Below are 21,890 nucleotides of genomic sequence, written 5' to 3' on the forward strand. Positions count from 1 at the left end.
ATGCGACTCGGATGGTCATATGGTATAGGTACAAGGTGTAACGTAGCCGATAAGATAAAGAGCTCATGAAACACGCTCCGAAACCATGATGATGGGGTTGAACTACTGACACAGCTTGGACACAGCCCTCGGAGCGGGGTTCTACATATGATACTTTTTGGTTATGCCGACATGTGTCCCACTGCCTAGATGACGTAGTCCGGAATAGCTCATCGTAGGGCACGTCCACCCCAATTGAAAATCAATAACTATCGCTTCTTTTCCTCCTTTTCTTTTTCATGTTTAAATCGAGCAATGCACCCCCCGTAAGCCTCCCAAAGAGTGACTGTCCCCGGTCTTCAGGTTCTACCTGCCGAATACTATACATGTCCGCAGTGCGGAAGTATGTCCCGGAGGGCGGATAGATCACATACCCGCCTGTACCGCTATTAATAGGGACGATCACAGGCTGCTTCGACGACGGCTGAACGTACGTGCCCCCACCAGGAAGTGTCGTGTACGCGGAGCTAGGTGTTTGTGGACCAGAGGAATAAGTGGATTGTGGGTACGGATTGGTTTGTGGTGTTTGGTAAGCGCTATACTGCGTCGGGTAAAGAACAGCGGATTGTGGGGGATAAAAATCTGGTTGGGGCTGCGGCGGGTAAGAAACAGCGGATTGTGAGGGATAAGAATTTGGCTGGGGCTGCGGCGGTGACGCTACGCCGTACCCATGAGGCATGGGGTACACTGCAGATGCTGTGGCGGATTGGGGGAATGATTGTACTAGATCCGGGCGATAGTTACGGTGAAGAAGTGGAAGTGGCATGAAGTTCGAGTGAGGGCTCGAGTTGGCACTAGCGTACACTCGGAAACCCTTGCTGCGGCTGTGGCCGTGGTGTCGGCGGTGTGGACTGGAAGGGCGAGTGGGAGGGGCGGAGTGAGGCGCCGTTTGAGGTTGAGAGTACCCGTATCCATAGTCATACGTGGGGTATGGCCCAGGTGGAGGTGGGGGAGCAGGAGGGGCGGAGGCGACGTAGTCTGATGGTGGAAGTGGATTGGGTGGTAGGGGAATGAAGGGATTCTCCTGGGGATACTTCTCCGTCTCATCAACCCACCTACCAATGCGCTGTTGAGTGGCAAGGTGACGCTCGTATGCCTCGGGTGAGAAGTCGTACTCCGTCATCTCCCCAGCAAGAAATCCGGAAGAGTGTTAGAAACAATTTGGGGAGTAGAACCAGCAATGAAGACAATAAGGGAGACGGGCTCGCCACGACGGTATATAAGGCATCATTTACGGACCATTAAGTTGTTATGATTCATGAATGATTCAATTCCCCGTTTGATCCTTGACAGAGCCCCTGATGGCCTGAACGAGGACAAAGTAAGGTCAAACAGAGTGCGATTTGTTAGAATGGGGAGAAGGTCCCTGAGTGAATCGCAGTCATTCCGACTGATTGCTTCAAGATCGCTTGCAATGAGGCCTATGTAATGAGGCTGTAAGTCAGTCACGTCAGGAGAACGCAATGGCGTTTGAATGGCGTCGACACGGACAAATACCGGTTATCTTTATATAGCCGGCCTAGATTCATTTGCGTTCCCAAATCTGCCTTCACTCAAGAACTGGAGGGCTCAAGCTCAAGAGCCAGCACCTCGGCGGATGAGTCCGAACACAATGTATCCTCACAATCTATAAGGCCATCTGCTTCTGTGCTCTCTCAAGCTTCTGTCTTTTCGCCTCCTGTTCACGTACCTCCGCAAGCATACTACTTAGCCCAACTGCCAACTTGTTCATGGTCAGAACCTTGGAAGTAACGACTTCCTTTTGAAAGGAAAGAATTTGGCGTCTTGCGCTTTATTTAATCGGTCATCATCGCTACCTAAGAGGCCAAGGTTGTCATCAGCGCAGCATTTAACCACGTCTGAAATGTAATTTACATTAGCCGCCATGCTAGTTTGCTATTTATCACTTGTAACTTCTACTTCTTGTCAAGGGAAGAAATCCATCCTCCAAGATCCTCACGGTGCTACTATTTTCAGCTCAACGTGATCTTGGTTTACATCATGGGTTTGCAGTGGCATCAAAATGTAAAATGGGGAGCCGATAAGTGGAGGTGTAGTATGCGACGACCCATGTTGGTCATTTAGGGATGTACAGTTCAATGGAGATGGCAGGAAGGGTGTGATAAAGTCTGGAGGGGGTATTTCAGCGATTGGTTTCAATTTCTTGAACGATCTGACAGTTTTAACGTTGCTATACATTGAGGTTGAGGTTGTAATGAGATACGAACAGAATTTGTGGTGGTAGACAGTGTTGAAAAGGTTTAAACACATTGAGAGTAGTGTTTGAAAGTTAGGTTAGTTAACCGGAAAATAACCGGAAAATAACCGGACCTAACCGCAACACTAACCTAACCGCAGTTAGGGTTAGTTGATTTCGAAAATGGAATAACCGGTTATAACCAGCCCTATTATACACCTTCAAAACGCACTTGAGAACGTCGAAAACGCTTAAAATTTGACTAAGTTACGGTCAAATCTCTAAAATATCACTCAAATGTGTAGACTTTCAAGGATAATTGCATAAATATGTCAATTCTTCACCGATTTTAGCGTTCTTGGGCTCGTTTTAAAGCTAGAATATGCAGAAATAATATCTATCAAGATACATATGAGCATATTTGCCTTGTTATAACCGATTCTTTATTTTTCGGTCCTAACCGGTTAGTAACTGCAAATAACCAACCGTAACCGGTTAGTTGCGGTCCGGTTAGGTTATTTTAGGTTTCGGGACAAAGGCTAACCGGTCTCGGTCTCGGTTAGAGCCCCTGGGCACCCAATAACCGGACCTAACCGGACTTTCAAACACTAATTGAGAGTTCCAAGGGTGTTCCTCAATATTGACACGACATGGTTTCAAAGTCCGCACTTTACATAAGCATTTTCTGACATGGTTCAGAGGGCACGGTAACTAACAGACTTCATATATCATGAACCAAGGTCAACTTCACATATATTGAAGTCTGTCTAGGAGAGACTACATTTTCGGGTGTGTCGTGCATAAATTTGAAACTCTGCCACATGATGATCCTGTCATGACTGCTTTCTCATCACCACCACTGCCATTTGCTTGCCGGTTCCCCACCACCCCCCTTGCTCTCTTCCTGCCTGTCTCGCACCCTGCTATGGGTGACAAGGACCAAGACAACAGTCATGGGCCCCTTCAGATGAGTTCACACTCTGTTCAGCCCCAGATTTTTGCTAACAACCCACCACCATCACCTCCCGCACACTGTGCCATGGCAAACACAACCACTGCCCCCAATTAAACCCCCCCTCACAAATGCAACCCTCAGATTACAACTAACTGCCCATGAAAATGCCCACAAAACCGCCCAAAGATCCACAAAACCACTCATCTACCCATGGCAACAACCCAGCACCCAGAATAAACCACCCATGCTGATGGAATCGGCCCATGAAAATGCCTGCACAGATGGAATCCAGCATCAGCGAGGACCCAGTGCCACTTGGCGAACCAACAGGGGATACAGCACCCACCGTGCAGCCAGGTGTGTACATCAGGAAAATCACTTTTTTCCTGGGACAAACATGTTTGTAAGCTTTTTCCCAGGCATCACAGGATGTCCTGGGGCAACCCACACTTGAGACAGGGTCCAAAGAATATTCAGGACAAATTTGGACATATGTACCCCCATAATTGTGGCCATTTGTAAAATAAAGAAGCTGGTGTGCATCCGGAAAGCATCAATTGTCAAAATTACAAAATGAAGAACAATAAGAATGTTGAGGACATTCAATTTACATATCTAAACAATTTCTTTGGGAAATAACCTTGGTAGCCATGGCAACACCACTCAGCTGAAGATTATGTTGAAGAATAAAATAACAGAAATGACCACTCGATGTGCTCAATGTTCTTATTGTTCATCAATTTGAGATTTTGATAATCAATATTTTCGGGATGCACATCAGCTTTATTATTCAACAAGTGTCGACAATTATGGAGGTACCTTTGCCTAGATCACACATTGGACCCTGCCTCAAGTGCCAAGGGCAACCTGAACTGTCCTGAAATAACCTGAAACTACTAGTATACTAGATTTCAATAAAAAGAACATTCCTTATTGTATATGAATTATCTTGATCAAAATAAGACTGGAATGAGAAGAAAGTACACCATTGTCCAGAGATTGGTTGACCTACAAAAACTGCAACAACAAAGAAGATCAAGTATCCTTTGCAAAACATATTCGTTTTTTGTGTTCTTTTTTGCGCTACAAAGCGGTGTTTACGCGTCTATATAGGTAGCATTTACGGCAAAACTCGCAGGGCTATGGACCGATTACTGGCGAAGAATCTGCCCAAAAACGGTAAATGTTATCGGAGGTCATTTCAAACGTCACAATATTAGGGGCTCTCAGACCCTTTTTGAAGCTCTAATTTGTGCATTTCTAACAAGCCTAAAATCGCATGAAACGGAAGAGAACTCATGATGATATAATATATGTTACATCTCTACTACAGGCCAAATAGTTTATGCTACAGTTTGTGAGGTACTTTGAATTTTTTTACGCCGTAAAATGGGTTGCATTCACGTAAATAAAGCGATTAAAACGAGCCTACATAGAGGCGAAACGGTGCGAAACTTGTGAAGTTATAGCTATGAGCTGCCTTAGAAAGTGTAAGAGTTGGGGAGCAGCAACCCACTGCCAAATTTTCAACTCTGCCGCATTTTCCCATCACCAAAAACCTGATCAAGAAATGGTTGATCGTCTTCACTGCTCATATTTACATTGACACAATGATAGATTGCCAATCTAAGTGTGGATATATGTAGGTGGAGTATAAGTGAAGCTGCTCGTATACAATTTCGCTCAAAAATACATATATTCCATCAGTTGATATCTTATATCAAGGCTTCCAAACCATTTTATAAAATTCTGTCCTGAACAAATCCATCCTACACTTCAGCATTTTGTGCCTGCAAAATTTTGAAAGGATACCTTTACAAATGAAGTAGCAATCCACGATGGGAGAATGGCATGTAAAGACGCGTCAATGATCATGCACTGTAATAAAGAAAGTAATCGAAGTGCAACTGCTGACACCAGCAACGCATTATCGTCATTATCTCTGCATATATTCACTCATTAACTACAAGTATTTTATATCATGGGTAAGCACACGTGGAAACTGGGCCAGAAGTCACGATTGATGTTGCAAACTTCTCAGTAAACGACAAACCTTCACAACATCTGAGTCTGCTCCGACAAAGAAAAAACACCAGAGCACTGGCAACAAAAACCTCAAAAAGCAGGCTTTATTGAAAGGCATTGAGTGCCACCTGCTTTGAATGTTCAGAGCTCAAAACCAGCAGGAGCTTGAAGCTTAACTTGACCTGAGATGTGAAAGCTGCACTCGAGAGGAGAATGCATCTAACATGGATAGTGATGCAGATATGGAACTTGGCTACTGAATTTAATTATAATAGTATATTATATATCATCTCAAACAACATAGACTTGTAAATTGTAATGTTTTTGGCCCCTACCTATCGATTGAAGCCCAATAACAATTGTTGACCACTGGATTCGAATATTTGGCATGAGCCAAACAGAACCAAACAGCACGATTTTATTGGCACAGTTGCCACTCCCTATAAGGCTCACTACTCATACCTGTGTCCAAAATTTTAAATAAATAATAAAAAATAAGGAAGGAAGAGAAAAAAAGGGAAGAAAAAGAGGATGATATGGATTACCAAGGAATAGTTTGAGCTGATATTCAGGTAGCCTTTGCGAGCTGGAGAGCTTGTGCGAACTCAGACAACAGGATGATGATTGATTCTGTTTGGCAACAGCTCTGATCATCATAGCCACCGAAGTAGTGAGATATTCACTACCGAGTTCACTACTTCAGGAGGTACCTTCCACTTGCTCCCTTGTGCTAAAAAAATTCAAGTTTACTTTCTATACCTATATCAACACATATGCAAACTTTTATGCCTTTCCATCGCATATTGAGCAATACAGGTCAGTTTTCACTACTGAATCACATGTGCGGCGCTTAGATAATTCATAAATCACATGGCTCTTCATCAATGTTCATCCGTGCTCACTGACCTTCAACGTCTCCCAGCCTCACCACATCCAAGTCTCTCAAACAGCAAAGGAACCTGGTATCAAAGGTAAGTAACATGGTTTTTCATCTCATTGCCCAATATGATGAATGCTCCACAGTAAACAACCAAAGCGGCGGTCAGGCATACTGACTGCCGCCTCTGAGCAATCTCACCACACACACAGCCCTTGCCACCCCCAAATTTCCTCGTTCAAACCACTTTGGCCATGTCGATCTAACGGCATCGACTCACCGCAACAACTGAGGTGGCAGTCAGTGCAACTGACCGCCACCTCTGACCCCACACACAGCTCTTCTCTGCCCTCCCCATTCTCAAATCACCTTGTTTCAATCACTTCGACCATTTTGGACATCAACACATGATCTCATGGCACCAAACGACCACATACTGCTCCCCTCCCCATCTCCACACTGCAAGCATGCTGGCGTTCTGCTCCCACCGCCTCTCTCTCTTTCTTTTCTCAGCTCCATATCCCCTCCCACCCCTGAACATGAAAAAGCGGCCATCGTGCCTCTCCATTCGCCATTGCCACCCCCATTTCAGGCTCCCTCGCAGCGAGGCAGGACACATGGCTGAGTGGGTGTGAACGTGGGCCCCAGTGGCCATCATTTACATGTGCCATCCGCTCCTCAGTCTCCGTCCCTGCCATCCTTGATCCACCAGCTCACTGCGCAGGGCCCCCTATCAACTGAGCACCCATGAACGGAAATGGTGCAACTCAAACAAGTGGCCGCCACTCACACCAACTCCCCCAACCTTCGTTTTCGCGTTGACGTAGGCCCAAGTGGCCATCATTTAGATGCGCCATCCACTCCTCGGGCCCCGTCCCCGCCATTCTCATCTGCCAGCTCACTGCGCTGGGCCCACTATCGTCTGAGTGCCCATTTGCGAAGACAGGGCAACTGAGTGAGTGGCCACCACCCATACCAACTCCCTGAACCTTCGTTTTCTGACATGCACAACTGTATCCCCCACCCTATCTCCCCTGTCCTGTCCAATGCCAATGCCTCACATCTGTGGCACCCATTTCCGCAAGCGGTGTGCTTGACTGCGAGCGTGAACGCAAGTAGGCATTCTGCCTGCTTTTCTTTCTTGTTATTTCGCTATTGTTTAATTTGGGTATGTTACATCAATTCCATATGAAGCATATACATTTACTGACTACCATCTAACTATTAGGACATTTCTTCTTCCGGTTCCTACTATCCCTTCCCTCACATTCAGTACTTCCACAATCCCTGCATGAATTTCGGCACCTGGCTTTCCCTCTATTTCCAGCACACCCCTCTCCCATCCTACATTTGGCACATTGATGATGTGCTCGCTTTTGTGACACCTCTCTTTCATCATCATCAACTCCCATTGGCTCGGCAGGTCTTTTCTGCACTGCCACAAAGGGTTGACTGGCACCTGCCAATTGTATCCGAGAGCTTGTCCCCACTGGTTCCTCTTCACTGGTTACATCTTCACTTCTGAGGCCCGCTGTTGGTAAAGGACAGTTTGAGGTAGGGTATTGTGGTACAGGTGGGGCATGAGTAAGATGTGCAGGGTTTCGAATTATATTGTCAATGTCTTTTCTTGCATTGTATGTACTTATTCAAGTATGCTTTGCATTGAGTGAATTTGCCCATACTGTGTAATAAGATTTCAAGTGTTCTATGAGCTGGATGATGACATGAGTGTTATTGAACTTGAAAAAAAAAAAGAAAAATAACCTTGTAGAAAATAGTCTTCCCATTTGAAAATTCATTCCATTTGTGAACAGCAGATGGCCAGTCAGGACCACCTTCTTTCATAAAGACTGGCTTATTCCACATAAATCTAGAGAAGAGATTTTTCTCTTCTGTAGTATGAACAGTTAGGACAGCATATTGTGTATCTTGCTTTGATGCAAGGTATGCATATTGCTCTGGCTTGAGTTGTGAATCATATTTCAAAATTCCGCTGGCAACTTTTACAGGATCTGGAACAGGCAAAATTCCAAATACTTCAGTTGTTTGAATGTAAAGATCACCATTTACCCATTGTGCAACTGGCTGTGACCTTGGAATCAATTGTTGGATCCTTTCTGAGTTGAGTAAGGACTGCCGTTCATTGATTAACCAAATATCAAAGTGGCCTTTATAGTGCTGGCCAGTAGTATTATAGGTGCCAACCAGCATATTATGCCGAAATACAAAATCTTTCAGTCAATTGGCAGTATGACGAGGAGAAACACCTGAATATGGCATGCTCTTGCGAATAGGGCGATGAACTGCACCCTCAGTAAAATTGGTTCCATGCCAGCATCAATAGATTGGAAGGCCATTTCTTGCCATGCCAAGGCAGTAGTATAATGGTATCCCAGGAGGATCAGATATTTGGCCAAGTTTAATAATCTCGAGAATGTTCTTCACTGTTTTCCAAGTATTGGAACTAAACAGGGGTAAACCTGATTGTGCATCTTTTAAAGGTCCATAGACCTGAACTACCTTGGAAACCAGATCATAAAGCTGTTCTGGAGGAGGAACAACATGTTTGCAATGTCTCTTTATAAATTGAGGATTGGATTGCAAACATTCTCCCCATGTCATAGGTGGGTCTTGGCTTGCAAGATATGAGACAATGCATCTTTTATCCTCAGCATCAGGAAGAAATATTGCATCACGCAAAGCTCAAGAAAAGGTTACATGGAGACCATGGGACTTGGGTATATATATCATATGAAAGACATGGAAAATATCTTTCAATACACCACTGTGAATAGCAGGTGCCCAAGGAACTTCTGTAAGGTCATGAAGAATTTTGACATATGCATCTGCTGCATTGCGATCAACTTCTTCAGCAGAAAAGTTTGCTGTTTGATGAGTAGCAGGAACAGCATTTGCTTCACAGAAATTAATATTGAGACTTTGGAAATCTGTTAGAGGAGACGTCTCGTGACCTTCATTGTATACGCGTATGTTTTTATTATTTCTTTCCAGTCCTTTTATTTCCCTTTTCTCTCATTCACATTTACCTCCGTTATTTACTAGTCTTTACCTCAAGCCACAAATCCTTCCCTTTATATACGAAACCTTATTTCTGTCTCACCTCAGTCGTTCCTCACTTTACGGTGACTGACGTCTGAGGTGAGTACTTTCTACGATACATTATCATTATCTACATTATTGACTTCCTGTAGTTTTATTTGCTTCTACAGGTAGTCTATCTAATCTCAGTCGTTCCTCACTTTACGGTGACTGACGTCTGAGTTTTATTTGCTTCTACAGGTTATGGGCCCCGCTGCGCTCACCTATGAAATGAGAATTCAGTCACAACTACCTTGGGCTCTGCAACTCGCCCCCACATTCTCATTTTGAGAACACCCTCACGGTCCATTCAAATTTTGCTGCAGCCTTGTAGCTGGCATCTACATCCAACACATACGGCTCACTTCACTTTCTGACCTCACACACAACTTCCGCTGCAGCTTGAAGCTGGCGACGACATTCGACACACATGGCCCTACATTACTGCCCGGCCTCACATGCTCTTCACCGCACTTTACTTTGGTGACACACAAGATCGCACTTTTCCTCCCGACTTCACATATACTTCGCCATACTTCACTTTGCGGTCACATATATTCCACCATATCCTCAGCCATGCATTTACGTCCACACTATGCAATAATTTTGTGCATGCCAGAAGTGCCAGTGCTTCACCCCACTACTCTACGACGATCATGAACCCGCCCGCACATGGCACACCACCAGGTCCACGCCCCACACCAACCATTCACAAAAGGTTCCCTACTACATCACGACATTCTCGTCTTGCAGCCCCACCATTTCTTTCCAACCCCTAAAGCCCCCATGCCAATCGGAACCCAGAGCCATAGTCTATGTATACTGCATACCAAGAGATTTCGTCAGGCGGGTGTACACAAGATACATACGATGGGTGACTTACTAGCTCCCCGTCAATCATCCTATGCATTGGCCATGATATTCTCCAACTCATTACTTTCACCTCACCCGAGATTGCAGATGTCGAGGAAAGCCAAGTCTCAAGAGAGGGAGCATTTTTGATCTGGAATGTACCTGGACCGATGATTAAGGAGCAAGGCTGCCGGGCATCGGGAAACACATGAAACCCCGGCAACTGCCCCTGAGCCTTCACAAACACTATTTCCTGATGTCCGCTCAGCCCCTAACGACTTGCCGCCCGATGCGACTGTGGTCGACGAGGGGGAGATACCTTCACCCACATTAGCGATGCCCATACACACCATATTTGTACTCACATGAATGCTTTGTGTCGTCGCCCACACTCGCTTCGCCCAAAACCCTGCCCTAGTCCTACAGCAAGAGAGCGTGCCGTGTATTGTCAGAGGATTATCAGACGGCCGCTGGGGGATCAGAGGATCATCATGATGTCCACGGATGCACGGGGGAGGTACTTGTACTCACAGAGTCAATGTGCAACCCATTCCACCTACCACGCCCATCTTCACCAATCAGAATTCCCAACACACACATCTGTCGTGTCTGAACTTACACCACCGCCGTTTAGCTTCCCATCGCACGATCAACGCTCAGCGCTCAGCTCCTGTACTCACTCCACCACCCGAGCTAAGACACCAGACGTCCCCTTCTGCGCGTCAATGTTTCCTGCCATTGTCAGCTGGACGCTAATCAGATATTGAGAGAGTATCGCGCGGCACGGACCCAAGCTCACCTGTTCACGGCTTCCATCTACCCCGTCGCCCCAGTCCCGTCCATTTGCGACACCAACCGATGCCGCCGTTGGCTCCTCGACCTCCATCACTATCACCTGGAACATCATTTGCCAAAAACGACACAACTAGCAGCTGCTTATCGTTCGCCGCTACTTCCCCACCTAATGCCGTGAATGTCCTCGATGTGGGATGGCTCACTACAACGAGCACATTGCGCTGTGCGGTCAACTGCGCATCGAAGTCCGCAGTAGGCAACCGTTGTGGAAGAGAGAAGTTACAACTTCGTATTGACGTAAATGGTCTCGGAGATACCTCGGACCTATCACGCGCACACTGTTCAAAGTTCAAACGTTCACCGCCACCGTATTCTACCCGCCGGCGACTCACTCCAGTGTCCATGCCAAATTCCAATACCTCCCAACTCCACGCCAATGCTCAGCGAAGGACACTACATTCATATCCTCCAAAGATGTCACTTCTTTTATAACATCCCTTCCATACGTACTTTTCAGTTCCAACGTTAACGCCTCAGTCACCTCTTCGACAATGGAACCAAGGACCCGTTCTACCACCACGGGGGAGGTAGTCTTGGTGGTGGGACGAACGGAGGATAACACCTCGTATAGAACATTTCAAATACGAAATTGGGGGGAGCTCATTTGCGTCTTGAAGGATCTGGGGGAGATCAACACTTTTCTCAATGTCAGGGTGAACGTGGCAGAGATCAGTGGTCACCCTCGCTCGCACAAATGCCATTTTATCACTTTTCCAAACCCTCCTACACCTTCCACTTCCCTCCTACACATTCCACTTCCCGACTTTGCACAAACCTCCTCAACATCCCAACTCATAATCCGCCAAACCGCAGCAGCAGGCAGCATAACAATAGCCCATCCTCCTCAACCGACCACCTCATTCTAGAAAATCGCCGTTTCAAACCTCACAACCTTTGCGCGCCAACACACCTCACCATCTCTGCCATATGTAATAACGGGAACACGTATCCTGTGGGATTGACAGATAGGATTATACTCGGAACGGCGACTCCAAGTGTGGTGTGGTGTGGGACGTGTATTCATACCAGCAGGCGCACACCAATAGCTTGCGCAGGCGACGTACATGTTGAATACCGGGGCCCGTAGGCACCGAGCCGTGGGGGTATCCCGCCGAATGTACAGGCCTTTTGATGGTATCGTCCCATCTGGCGCTCGAAATTCCTGCATCCCATCGTTTCTATTACCCAAGGACTCTCATCTCGCGATATTTTCGTTTCCTCCATCGGCACTATGATTCCCTACTCACTTTATCCCAACACGGCCACTTGTATGGTCCACCCCCGACATCACATAATCCTCCACCCTACGACCTTGATCTTCCTCTCCTCCGCTAACCCAATCACGTTACATATGAAGTACAGAAAATCAACGACACCATATTCTCTTTGATCCCTTTAACCCATTAAATCACTGGTCTCTGCAGCAGTCATCGCAAACCCCTCTATCCGACTTCCGTCGTTGACAGTGCATTCCAACGCAGGCCCGAGGGCTTAGACTTTCATCACCCACCTAACTCGGTTTTCATCACCAGCCCCACTCTACGTTCAATGCAAAGTTCAGTTATCACCAGAATCAGAGAGATCAGTTCAACGTGTCGTCAGTGCATCTAAAAATCACTCTCGTCAATCAACGTATTACCCCGGAACATCATCCTCTCCCTGCCGCTATATACTGCCGCCCACTCATCAAAACGTTGCCGACGCACTCAAGCTGGAGTCCTTCAGGTCTCTCGTCGTCTGGGGGAGTGTTAGAGGAGACGTCTCGTGACCTTCATTGTATACGCGTATGTTTTTATTATTTCTTTCCAGTCCTTTTATTTCCCTTTTCTCTCATTCACATTTACCTCCGTTATTTACTAGTCTTTACCTCAAGCCACAAATCCTTCCCTTTATATACGAAACCTTATTTCTGTCTCACCTCAGTCGTTCCTCACTTTACGGTGACTGACGTCTGAGGTGAGTACTTTCTACGATACATTATCATTATCTACATTATTGACTTCCTGTAGTTTTATTTGCTTCTACAGGTAGTCTATCTAATCTCAGTCGTTCCTCACTTTACGGTGACTGACGTCTGAGTTTTATTTGCTTCTACAAAATCTGGATTGTCTGTCTGAAATACAAAATTGGAGTCCATTTCCAGTTCTGCTAAAGGATCAATGTCTGACACATTACTAGAAGAATCAGAGGCATTGGGAATTGGTATGGTATTGCCATGTTGAGCAGGGATGAATTCTGGGACAAATGTCTTGACTTGGCTTCTTCTGCAGACCATATTAAATGGTGTTTGACCAAATAACGAAAGAGGTTGCTCGTGGTGCAAATGTATTTTAGCACCAGGAACATAGATCTCTTCAACCTGAATGAGTACTTGTGTTTTCGTAATATTAATCCCTTCAAAGCTATTGAATTGAGCAGGTGAGATAATTCCACGAGCAATAATAGTAGTGCGATCTTCATGAAAAACAAAAATCTGATCTCCTGCAGGAAGTGCATTTGCAAACTTTACAGGAACTGGGATCCGCAGACTAGTTAGCTTCTCATAAATTTTAAGAGAAGCCCAAGCATCAAGTGCAGCATATTGGATTTGTTCATCTGTAAGTGGGCCAGACCAATCTGGACTAATTCAGATATTGAGATCCTTGGGAAGAATACAAGAAAGTGTTTTGATGCATAAGTCTCCCAGACTAGCACGTGCATCACTAACAACATTTTTCTCTTTTGCTAGTCATCCTAGATCAATACCTCCAACAAATGGAGTAGAGGATTCACTATCTTCTTGCAGATTTTTCAAGTCCAATGAAACATTTCTTCCAACTTTGAGAATTTGAGAATTTGCCAAAAATGTTGACAATTGAGCAGGAAATGATCCATTAGCAATATGTTCACTCAACTGTATAACATTGTCAATGCATAATCTGCATTTCTGTAAATTTACTGTACTAACCTGAAATATCCATACTTCATTACCATAAGCAATCTGCATGATTGCAGTTTTTTGACGATCAGGTACACCTTGTCTTTGTGCTGATAGATCAACATCCCATTCAGTATCTAGGCCAACAACCAGTTTGTCCCCATCAAGATGTGAAAAGGTGTCAATGAAGCTAAGGATTGCTGAATTAATTTGTGTAGCTGTTTGAAAAACTTTAGGGATACATCCAGAGGGAAGTTGCAAGACAGGTAGGTCACCAAGACTGTTGACAGGTCATACTCCTTCTTTAAGGCTGGGGAAGTGTCGTTCAAGCATTGGCTTGTCTGCCAGATTGTCTGTGAAGATTATGCAAGGAGGTTCAAGACCAAACAGTTTAATAGAATGATTCATCTGTGTAAGTGCAATATCAAACTGAGAGTGGGCTTTCGTTGGAACAAGATCACAGATTCGTATTTCACCAAATTCATTAGTCATAGTAAGAAGGCCTGTGAAAACAGGTTCACCCTGGATCTTTGCAATTTGTTTGGTAATCTAGAAAGCAAATGTAAGAAACTGAGAAAAAAAAGTAGAGAAATCTAACCTTGTGTGAATGGTCAATACCCATACCACAAGATGATAATTGAGCAGTATGTTGATCAAACTCCTTTTCGTGAGCTTCAATTTCTTTATCATAAATATCCCGACAGTATTGGCCAGAGGGTGCAGCACTTGGACTGGACTCAAAGGAAAGAAAAGGCTTGTATAATCCACTCTCACGTTCAAGAACAGTTTGCAAATACTGAACTTCCAGCATATCATGAAATCGGTGGTGAAGAACATTTAGGCTATCTGCAAATTGTTTGGCTCCCAAGCTATTTTGAAAGCAGCAACACATGATAGCAAAAACCTGCTTTGAGAGACCACTTCGTTTACTAAGGTAGGCAGGGAATTGTGCAGCAAGAGGCCTAGGTAGCTTGGCTATGACTAAAGGATTGCAGCTTGAGAAAGCGTGGACAGGCTTGCACTGATTGCATCTATAGCGCACGGAAATCAGATAGTATGAATTCTCAAGATCAATTATGCGGTGTGGCATCTGACAATAACCATGGCAAACCAATATCCCAGAACAAGCAATAGTACTTGTACCAGATGTATGAATAACTGGGCAAGGGATGCAATCAACAAGAAGCAAGGGATCCCAATAGAAAAATCGAGGGATCAAAAGCTGCTCTGGAGACAAAGTTTTTTGCCGAAGATAGAAGAAAGAGTCAAAATGAGGCAACCAGAATGACTGAAGCTTCTCATAAACCAAGTGTTTGGCTGATCGCCCTTGACCTTCTGTCAAACCCTTGAGATACTCAATTTTTTTCCAGAATGCATCCAAGACCAGTGATGGCAGTTGCCCAGAAGTTTCACCATCATCCTCAGTAAAGTCTCCCTCAGCACTTGCAGCATCACCATTAATCCCATTGCTGTTGCCTAGTCCAAGAAAACTGTCCAAATCATCCTCACCTGGTGAGTCATCCAATTGCTGTAAAGGATCATGTGCAGGAAGAACAAAAGTCTCAACTTCTTCATGATATGTTGGCTCTGATATTGGGTTTTGGTCTGATGGAAGAGAAACTGGCACCTGATCTGGGACTGCTGCAACTGCTTGAGGAAGAAAAATAGGAGCAAGTGGCTGATGCATATTTATCCCAGGTTCCATATGCACAGGGCCATCCTAAAAGTATTAGAGTAGTTTATAAATAGGCAAAAATGCAATATTATTTACATACCACTGTCTGAACCTGTGTTATTGACCTCACAGCCTGTTTCCGAGGTCTTCCAGGCCCTCGATGAATTTCTGTAGTGCTTGGATTATTGTTAGTAACTGAAGTTGTGGCACTGTGCTTGTTTTTTGACCCTTTCAGACAGCCATGACCACATTTGCTAGTTGTAATTTGTACTTCTGTATTTTCAGCAGGGCGTTGACTGACCAAATGAGGTAAATAAGACAATACAGTAAATACCAAAAGGACTTACTTGTCATTGAGAGGCTGGTTTGGAGCTTGCAAGTTCATGGTATCTGTGTTTTCGGGCTCCTCCATCATTCTATTGTAAGATTTTCGAGGATTATCAATGCTAGACAAGCAGACACGCAGTGTTGACATTGGATAATTGAAAAATAAAGTCGAAGTACATTTAAACTCACAATATATGCAGTTACAAGATGCTAGTGTTTGAAAGTCCGGTCCGGTTATTGAGCCCTCAAGGGCTCTAACCGAGACCGAGACCGGTTACCTTGTGCCACGAAACCCAAAATAACCGAACCGGACTGCTACTAACCGAACCGGACTGCTACTAACCGATATAATCGGTTAGTAACGGTTAGTGGTCGGTTACATGACCGGTCCTAACCGGTTATTTCTCTGTACTAACATAATTACAAATCTATATTATATTTCTAATACAAGCATTATGCTGCATGCACCAGCGAGGCGTGTGTAGGTGAAACACCGCCTCGCACGATTTTCATAAACAACCTCGCAGGTCGAGTACACCCGACCTGCGAGCGTTTCTCATGGATCGCCATTGTTGTATCAATGTCACATTATCAGACATGTGACAACAGGAAAATAGTCACTTAAATTTCAATTCACCGTAAATATGTCAATTCTCCACTAAAAAATATGATTTTTGGATCGTTAGAAAGCGTTTAAACAGGGGAATATTTGTGTGTAACGTTAGGACACAAAGACCGGTTATAACCGGTCCTAACCGGTTTTTGTTTGGTCTTGAATATTTTGGGATGACACCTAACCACTAACCGGACCGCGGTTACGGTTAGGATCGGTTAGGTAATTTTTGCAGTCCTGATCAGTTACGGTTCGGTCCAGTCTCGGTTATTTTCCGGTTAACTAACCTAACTTCCAAACACTACAAGATACTCAGCTGGCCCAACATGATTATGCATACTGTAGGAAGTACAGATATACAAAGCACTACATGTAGTGCAAGAGGATGGCAAGACTGCTGACAAGATGGTGGTTCAAGACAAAAGATCAATTTATTGTGTAAGATATCCAAATCTAGCTATATACCACTGTTTGACTATGGCCTCTGGGCATTCCCTTCCAATCCTATATCACATTCGAGCTGCAGAGCCTGAGGCTGCAGTTTCAAGTCATGTGTGGCGCGTGGCATGGTTTGCCGCGCATCGGCATTCCAAATTGGAAGCCCATGTGATCTTTTCAAATTCCGTTCAGTAGTGATCAGTAGTGAAGCACAGGTATGGGTAGCGACCCCCCCATAAGAGTGAATTGATGGAAGTTGATACAGTTGCGGGATGTCACGTGACCTGCTCAACTCACATTTTCGAACTTAGACAATTTCAATTGTTACTACTACTACCACCACAACCCAACAATGCTGCCCATTGCAACACAACACAGGTGCCATGTTCTCACTCATAGTACCCTGTTCAACTGACTTCTGTTCAAGCAGAAGATACTGGTGGGCTTATGACTGTGCCAGCAGAAGCACTATGTTCATGTTTTTGCCATTATGCTAACCTCTGCTCAGGACCTTGCTGTGGCTCATTTCACTTCATCTTGGACTCGTTTAAACACTCCTGCACGCCGCGAAAACGCTCCAGCAAACCGTTTACGAATTCATCAAGTCCTTGTCGAGCTATGTCTGTTTTTATTTTTATGTTTTTGCCATTATGCTAACCCCTTCTCAGGACTTTACTGTGGCTCGTTTTGTTTTATCTTGGGCTTGTTTAAACACTTCTGCATGCTAACCCCTGCTCAGGACCTTACTGTGGCTCATTTTTTTTACATCATAGACTTGTTTGAACACTCCTGCACACCACCACCAACACCATCACCCATTCGATTTGGGATACCATACATGAAGCCCTCAGCATTGGCACATTTGACATGTAGTCTGAAGGATATGATGTATGCTGTGAGAACATAGCCTGGTAAGTTGTTGACAGTGCATTGAGAAGTTTCATGAATGCTTATGGTGATTGGGTACCATCAGCTGGACATTGACAATGCTGCACATTTCAAGAACTTGCCGTTTAGGGAAAGGAGTGGCGAGATGAGCAGGCGCCATAGAGAAAGGGAACAAAAAGGATGGTACATGCCCTAACGTCATGCATGTTTCCCTCTACCTCACCCCTTCCTCTCTCTCTCCATTCCCAGGCTAACAACCCTCACTCCAGTATGCCAAACGTGCTCATCTCTGGCTGGTATAGGTGTTTGGTGGTTTGTGATGCCAAAGGAATGGCCAGCGAAGCACGCCTCTGTGTGTGTCTGGGGAAATACAAGTGATAAGACGGATGACTATGTTGTTGTACATTAGTTAAATACATTTGATATACACTTTATATTCAAATATAGTGTGTTGAGGAAAATTGAGGGCTCATAAGGTCTGCTTCAGGGCTTTCTAAGGACAGCCCAGGCCACCCTAGGACAACCTCAGCACATCTAAGGACAACCTCAGCACATCTCTGGACAACCTCAGGTTGCTCCTGGGAAATCAAAAAAAGGAACCTGTACCTGGGGGCAACCTGATGCCCTGAGTTCCATGACAGCCTCTGGGTATCCATGGTCTACCCTGGATACCCTCAGGGAAGAAGTGATTTTCCTGATGTACCCTGCGCTTCCCCACTAACCAACCCTGAATGATGGCGAAAACACCAATGCCCTCTGCCACAAGGCCACCACTGTGTCCCACTTGACCATGGCCGCCGAGACCACATATTGACACCCAGATGTGCTGAAAGTAGGCTGTCAATGGTGAGGATTCTTGGTGGGTACATTCCAGGGTTGCGAGTTTGCTCCCCCTCTTAGAATTTACATATCACTTTGTATAGTAAGTAGTTTAAGGAATAAAACTTATAATGCCAAATTTTACTTGAGCATGGAGAGGCAGATTTCGACTTAACCACAGAATTTTTCTACACTGTACAGTGTACTGTATAATACTAGCTAATTTGGCTGTCACACATCACATTTTGTGGTGGAATTTGGTATCATGTGGATAAGGTTCGACACACCTTCCTGAATAAGTGACCAACATTTGCCATCAATGTATTGAACATTGGACAGGTGTGTCGTTCTCCATTACGTGTGTTGTGTCTCATTTTTGTGTGTGTGTGTGTCTACTCTTGTCTATCCTGAATTCATTGGGTTACACTTCAGAATTTCCCCATTATTTACGATGCATCAAATGTCGATATATTTGCTACAAGAACTTTGGCTCAATCAAGATCCTCAATGTTACTACATAGGTCGAACTTGGGCATCAAATTTGTGTGCCTCAAGTTCCTCTTTGAGTTCCCTGGCAGCGAGTCTCTTGTTGTCGAGGTCTCGCTTGCGACAGTTCTTATATTTGTTATGGGCACTGTGAATCTTTTTTGCTCCTTTGGCTGACTTTGTTCTGACCTTGATACTGACCTTTGCAATATTCCTGATTTTCACAAGAAAGGATCAGGTGAGCATTCTGACTGAAGTGAAAAGGGGGAGAGAAGTGGATATGAACATCAGGAGTCCAAGAAATGGCTCTTGAGATACAAGGGTCTCTACTTCAGACTTGGACGTGTGCTGGTAAAGATTCTGTTCTGTGGCATCTCATCTGGGACAAGAATATCAATATCACTTGTTTGGAAAGAGGCCAAACAGAATTACTTGTGATAAATATTAGTGGGAATGGCTAAGGCGGGCACAACAACAACAAGGATAACAAAGAACATTGTGGAAATTTTAACCATGGTGATGATGTCAGTGAATCAATATGTGTTGCAGAGAGAGGGGCATTAATGTTTGTGAAAAGGGCAAAAAAGATGGCTTGGATCATAGAAGAAATAAGAGGGTGAGACCAGCTGAAGGCATCAGGATCATGTGCTGACCTTATATCCCATTTTTCCATCAGATATGACACCATTGTCAGAGCCACACTGCCTTCTGGGAGGGGGTTTGGACTGCCTGGGTTTGATGTAATTGAACCAGTAAATCATGTCTGGTGAGGTGGAGCTTAGTTGGAGGAGTGAGGAGTGAGGATAACACAAGGTCCCTTCTTGATGAAAAGGAGTGACATGACAGCTCCAGAGAAGTAGATTATATGAACCATATACCAGTAAACCCCTACAGCCGGCTTGAAAGCTGAGGGTGGGCCCACTTCTCTAAGTGGTCTTTTTTCACTTCTCATGAGGTCCAAAAACAACTTGTTAGCTTTCACATTGAGAAGACTGTGTCACGCGGGAGTGAGGAAAGTGCAATCGGACACGCTGACAAGATGCGTGAACACCTAAACAACACACACACACACACTAACACCTTAAACACTTATCACCATAGGCCACAGGTACGTGCTTGGTGCTTCGATTTCAGGTTCGTACGGTAAATAGAATTACCACACTTGTTTTGTTAGAACTTAAGTAGAAGTTTGGGGAAACAATTTTGTATATTTTATATCACTTGTCTAAGTCTAGTAGACCTTTTGGAACAAATGGTATTGTTTTTACATGTGGGCACAAGTATAGGATTCGAAACTTAATAGTCTTCGAGGGGAAACGGCTTTTATTGGGACTACCTCGGTATTCTGGGATTGTGTTCTAACTGTATACGGAGAAATGACAAGGAAATTGTGCTTTGTAGACTTTTATAACTCCCTCAAGCTTTTATTATGCCTCTGATTCGATCCAAACTAGTCTTAAAGACTCTTCAAGCACACTCACTTGGATTCCTCGGTAATAGTAGGAGCTCTCTTACTAATTGACAAGACAACCTTACAAAAGCTTAGTGATCCCCACTTAACATGCTGGTTCCGGGCACACATTACTTAACATGTCTGTGCATCATCCGAGAGGTCGGACGAATTAATATTGGTTTTTAGTAAAGGTTTGAAGTGGCTCAGTTGTGTGTGGCACAGCTGAGCTGACTTCTTTTAAGTTTTCGTAGTGTTTCCTCTATTGTGGCGACATGACACATCAGTATTGATGTGTACGTGGGAATCGCCGTAAATGGTTTTCACGATCAGTTCACCTGAGGCAAACGGTCTGCTTAGTGATTTTCTCTCTATTATTAGATACTGTGCATGGGTCTCAGACCGCACGGCAAATTGTTCATAGTTTTTCTCTCTTGGTATTCTTCAGAATGGTGAGTTTACTTGGATCAATGATGCCATGATTTGTGATGCGTTGATGTGTGTGATGTGTGTGATGCGTCTCACCACATGACTTCTTGGATCATGCTTCGTAGCATGTGACTGAATGACTTCTTGCATCGGGTACACGTCGAGCTTCTATGCTCGTGCGGCTCTCTTCGAATTAATATCTTTTTAATCCATGGTAAAATGAGACCCTGGTTTGGTGTAAACTCCAACACCCTGTGCTGAGGTGTTTTTACTCTAGGACACTCTGTAGTGTACTATTTCATGGTAGTGTAGCCGTTTATTAGACTTCAAGTATGTTGAAGTGATTCGATCACGAACCGACCGCAATTCCTACTGCCTAAGGCATGCACATTTCTCAGATGTAGACTTTAATCGACTAGACTGGGTTGTGTCTAACGATCCTTATGATTCATGTGACTGTATTTCTACTATAGGAGGTTTTATAGGAGAAATTGCTAAAAATTCGCATTTATATGGGTGTATTCTTACACTCCGTATCAACATGTAATTCTCTCCCAGCTGAACTCATGATACTGTCACAGAGCAACACTTGGGAACCTCCTGTCGATAGAGCTGAAATCACCACATAATTATTGTGAAAAGCACCAAGCGAGGGCCAGCTGCCAAATGAAGGGGTTTGAACAGCAGGAGTACCCTGTGTTGAGAGCAATACTTTACCATCCCCCACATAATCCACATGGACTCCACTGGATTCCACTGGATTCCACTGGACTTCACTACATACTGGCAATATTCACAAATCTGGACTCCACTGGACTCCCAGCACACAACTGGACTGGACTGGACTGGACTGGACTGAACTTAGATTTCAAAAGAAAAAAGACAATTGAAGTATATTTGTTAATTAAATAAATTACTTTTACTACATTCTATGTTACAGAGAGGGGGA

At 44.5% G+C, this 21,890-nt stretch overlaps 7 protein-coding genes across 7 annotated transcripts; 4 read left to right on the plus strand and 3 right to left on the minus strand.

Moving 5' to 3' along the window:
• Window positions 1-241: 241 nt before the first annotated feature.
• On the minus strand, window positions 242-1,162 carry LACBIDRAFT_309678 (putative leucine-rich protein; the record flags this gene model as incomplete). Its single annotated transcript, XM_001887016.1, has 1 exon — window positions 242-1,162. The coding sequence occupies one exon, from the start codon at window positions 1,160-1,162 to the stop codon at window positions 242-244; it is 921 nt and encodes a 306-aa protein (XP_001887051.1).
• Window positions 1,163-5,989: 4,827 nt separating this feature from the next.
• On the plus strand, window positions 5,990-6,504 carry LACBIDRAFT_309679 (uncharacterized protein; the record flags this gene model as incomplete). The annotated part of the gene is made up of 3 exons (XM_001886938.1): window positions 5,990-6,032; window positions 6,139-6,187; window positions 6,240-6,504. 3 exons carry the CDS (start codon window positions 5,990-5,992, stop codon window positions 6,502-6,504), a joined length of 357 nt encoding a protein of 118 aa, XP_001886973.1.
• A 2,340-nt stretch (window positions 6,505-8,844) lies between these two features.
• On the plus strand, window positions 8,845-9,048 carry LACBIDRAFT_309680 (uncharacterized protein; the record flags this gene model as incomplete). Its single annotated transcript, XM_001886939.1, has 1 exon — window positions 8,845-9,048. One exon carries the CDS (start codon window positions 8,845-8,847, stop codon window positions 9,046-9,048), a length of 204 nt encoding a protein of 67 aa, XP_001886974.1.
• Window positions 9,049-9,918: 870 nt separating this feature from the next.
• LACBIDRAFT_332469 (uncharacterized protein) lies at window positions 9,919-11,965 on the minus strand (the record flags this gene model as incomplete). The annotated part of the gene is made up of 10 exons (XM_001887017.1): window positions 9,919-10,005; window positions 10,076-10,206; window positions 10,410-10,458; window positions 10,576-10,600; window positions 10,725-10,789; window positions 10,844-10,939; window positions 11,043-11,163; window positions 11,232-11,292; window positions 11,350-11,461; window positions 11,810-11,965. The coding sequence occupies 10 exons, from the start codon at window positions 11,963-11,965 to the stop codon at window positions 9,919-9,921; spliced, it is 903 nt and encodes a 300-aa protein (XP_001887052.1).
• A 720-nt stretch (window positions 11,966-12,685) lies between these two features.
• On the plus strand, window positions 12,686-12,847 carry LACBIDRAFT_309682 (uncharacterized protein; the record flags this gene model as incomplete). Its single annotated transcript, XM_001886940.1, has 1 exon — window positions 12,686-12,847. One exon carries the CDS (start codon window positions 12,686-12,688, stop codon window positions 12,845-12,847), a length of 162 nt encoding a protein of 53 aa, XP_001886975.1.
• A 105-nt stretch (window positions 12,848-12,952) lies between these two features.
• Window positions 12,953-15,903, minus strand: LACBIDRAFT_332470 (uncharacterized protein; the record flags this gene model as incomplete). The annotated part of the gene is made up of 9 exons (XM_001887018.1): window positions 12,953-13,494; window positions 13,645-13,792; window positions 13,847-14,016; window positions 14,338-14,365; window positions 14,415-14,847; window positions 14,912-14,974; window positions 15,106-15,536; window positions 15,592-15,667; window positions 15,839-15,903. The coding sequence occupies 9 exons, from the start codon at window positions 15,901-15,903 to the stop codon at window positions 12,953-12,955; spliced, it is 1,956 nt and encodes a 651-aa protein (XP_001887053.1).
• Window positions 15,904-17,316: 1,413 nt separating this feature from the next.
• Window positions 17,317-17,580, plus strand: LACBIDRAFT_309684 (uncharacterized protein; the record flags this gene model as incomplete). The annotated part of the gene is made up of 2 exons (XM_001886941.1): window positions 17,317-17,489; window positions 17,538-17,580. The coding sequence occupies 2 exons, from the start codon at window positions 17,317-17,319 to the stop codon at window positions 17,578-17,580; spliced, it is 216 nt and encodes a 71-aa protein (XP_001886976.1).
• Window positions 17,581-21,890: the final 4,310 nt, after the last annotated feature.

Source organism: Laccaria bicolor, genomic scaffold, assembly GCF_000143565.1.
Source record: "Laccaria bicolor S238N-H82 LACBIscaffold_41 genomic scaffold, whole genome shotgun sequence".
Classification (NCBI taxonomy): domain Eukaryota; kingdom Fungi; phylum Basidiomycota; class Agaricomycetes; order Agaricales; family Hydnangiaceae; genus Laccaria; species Laccaria bicolor.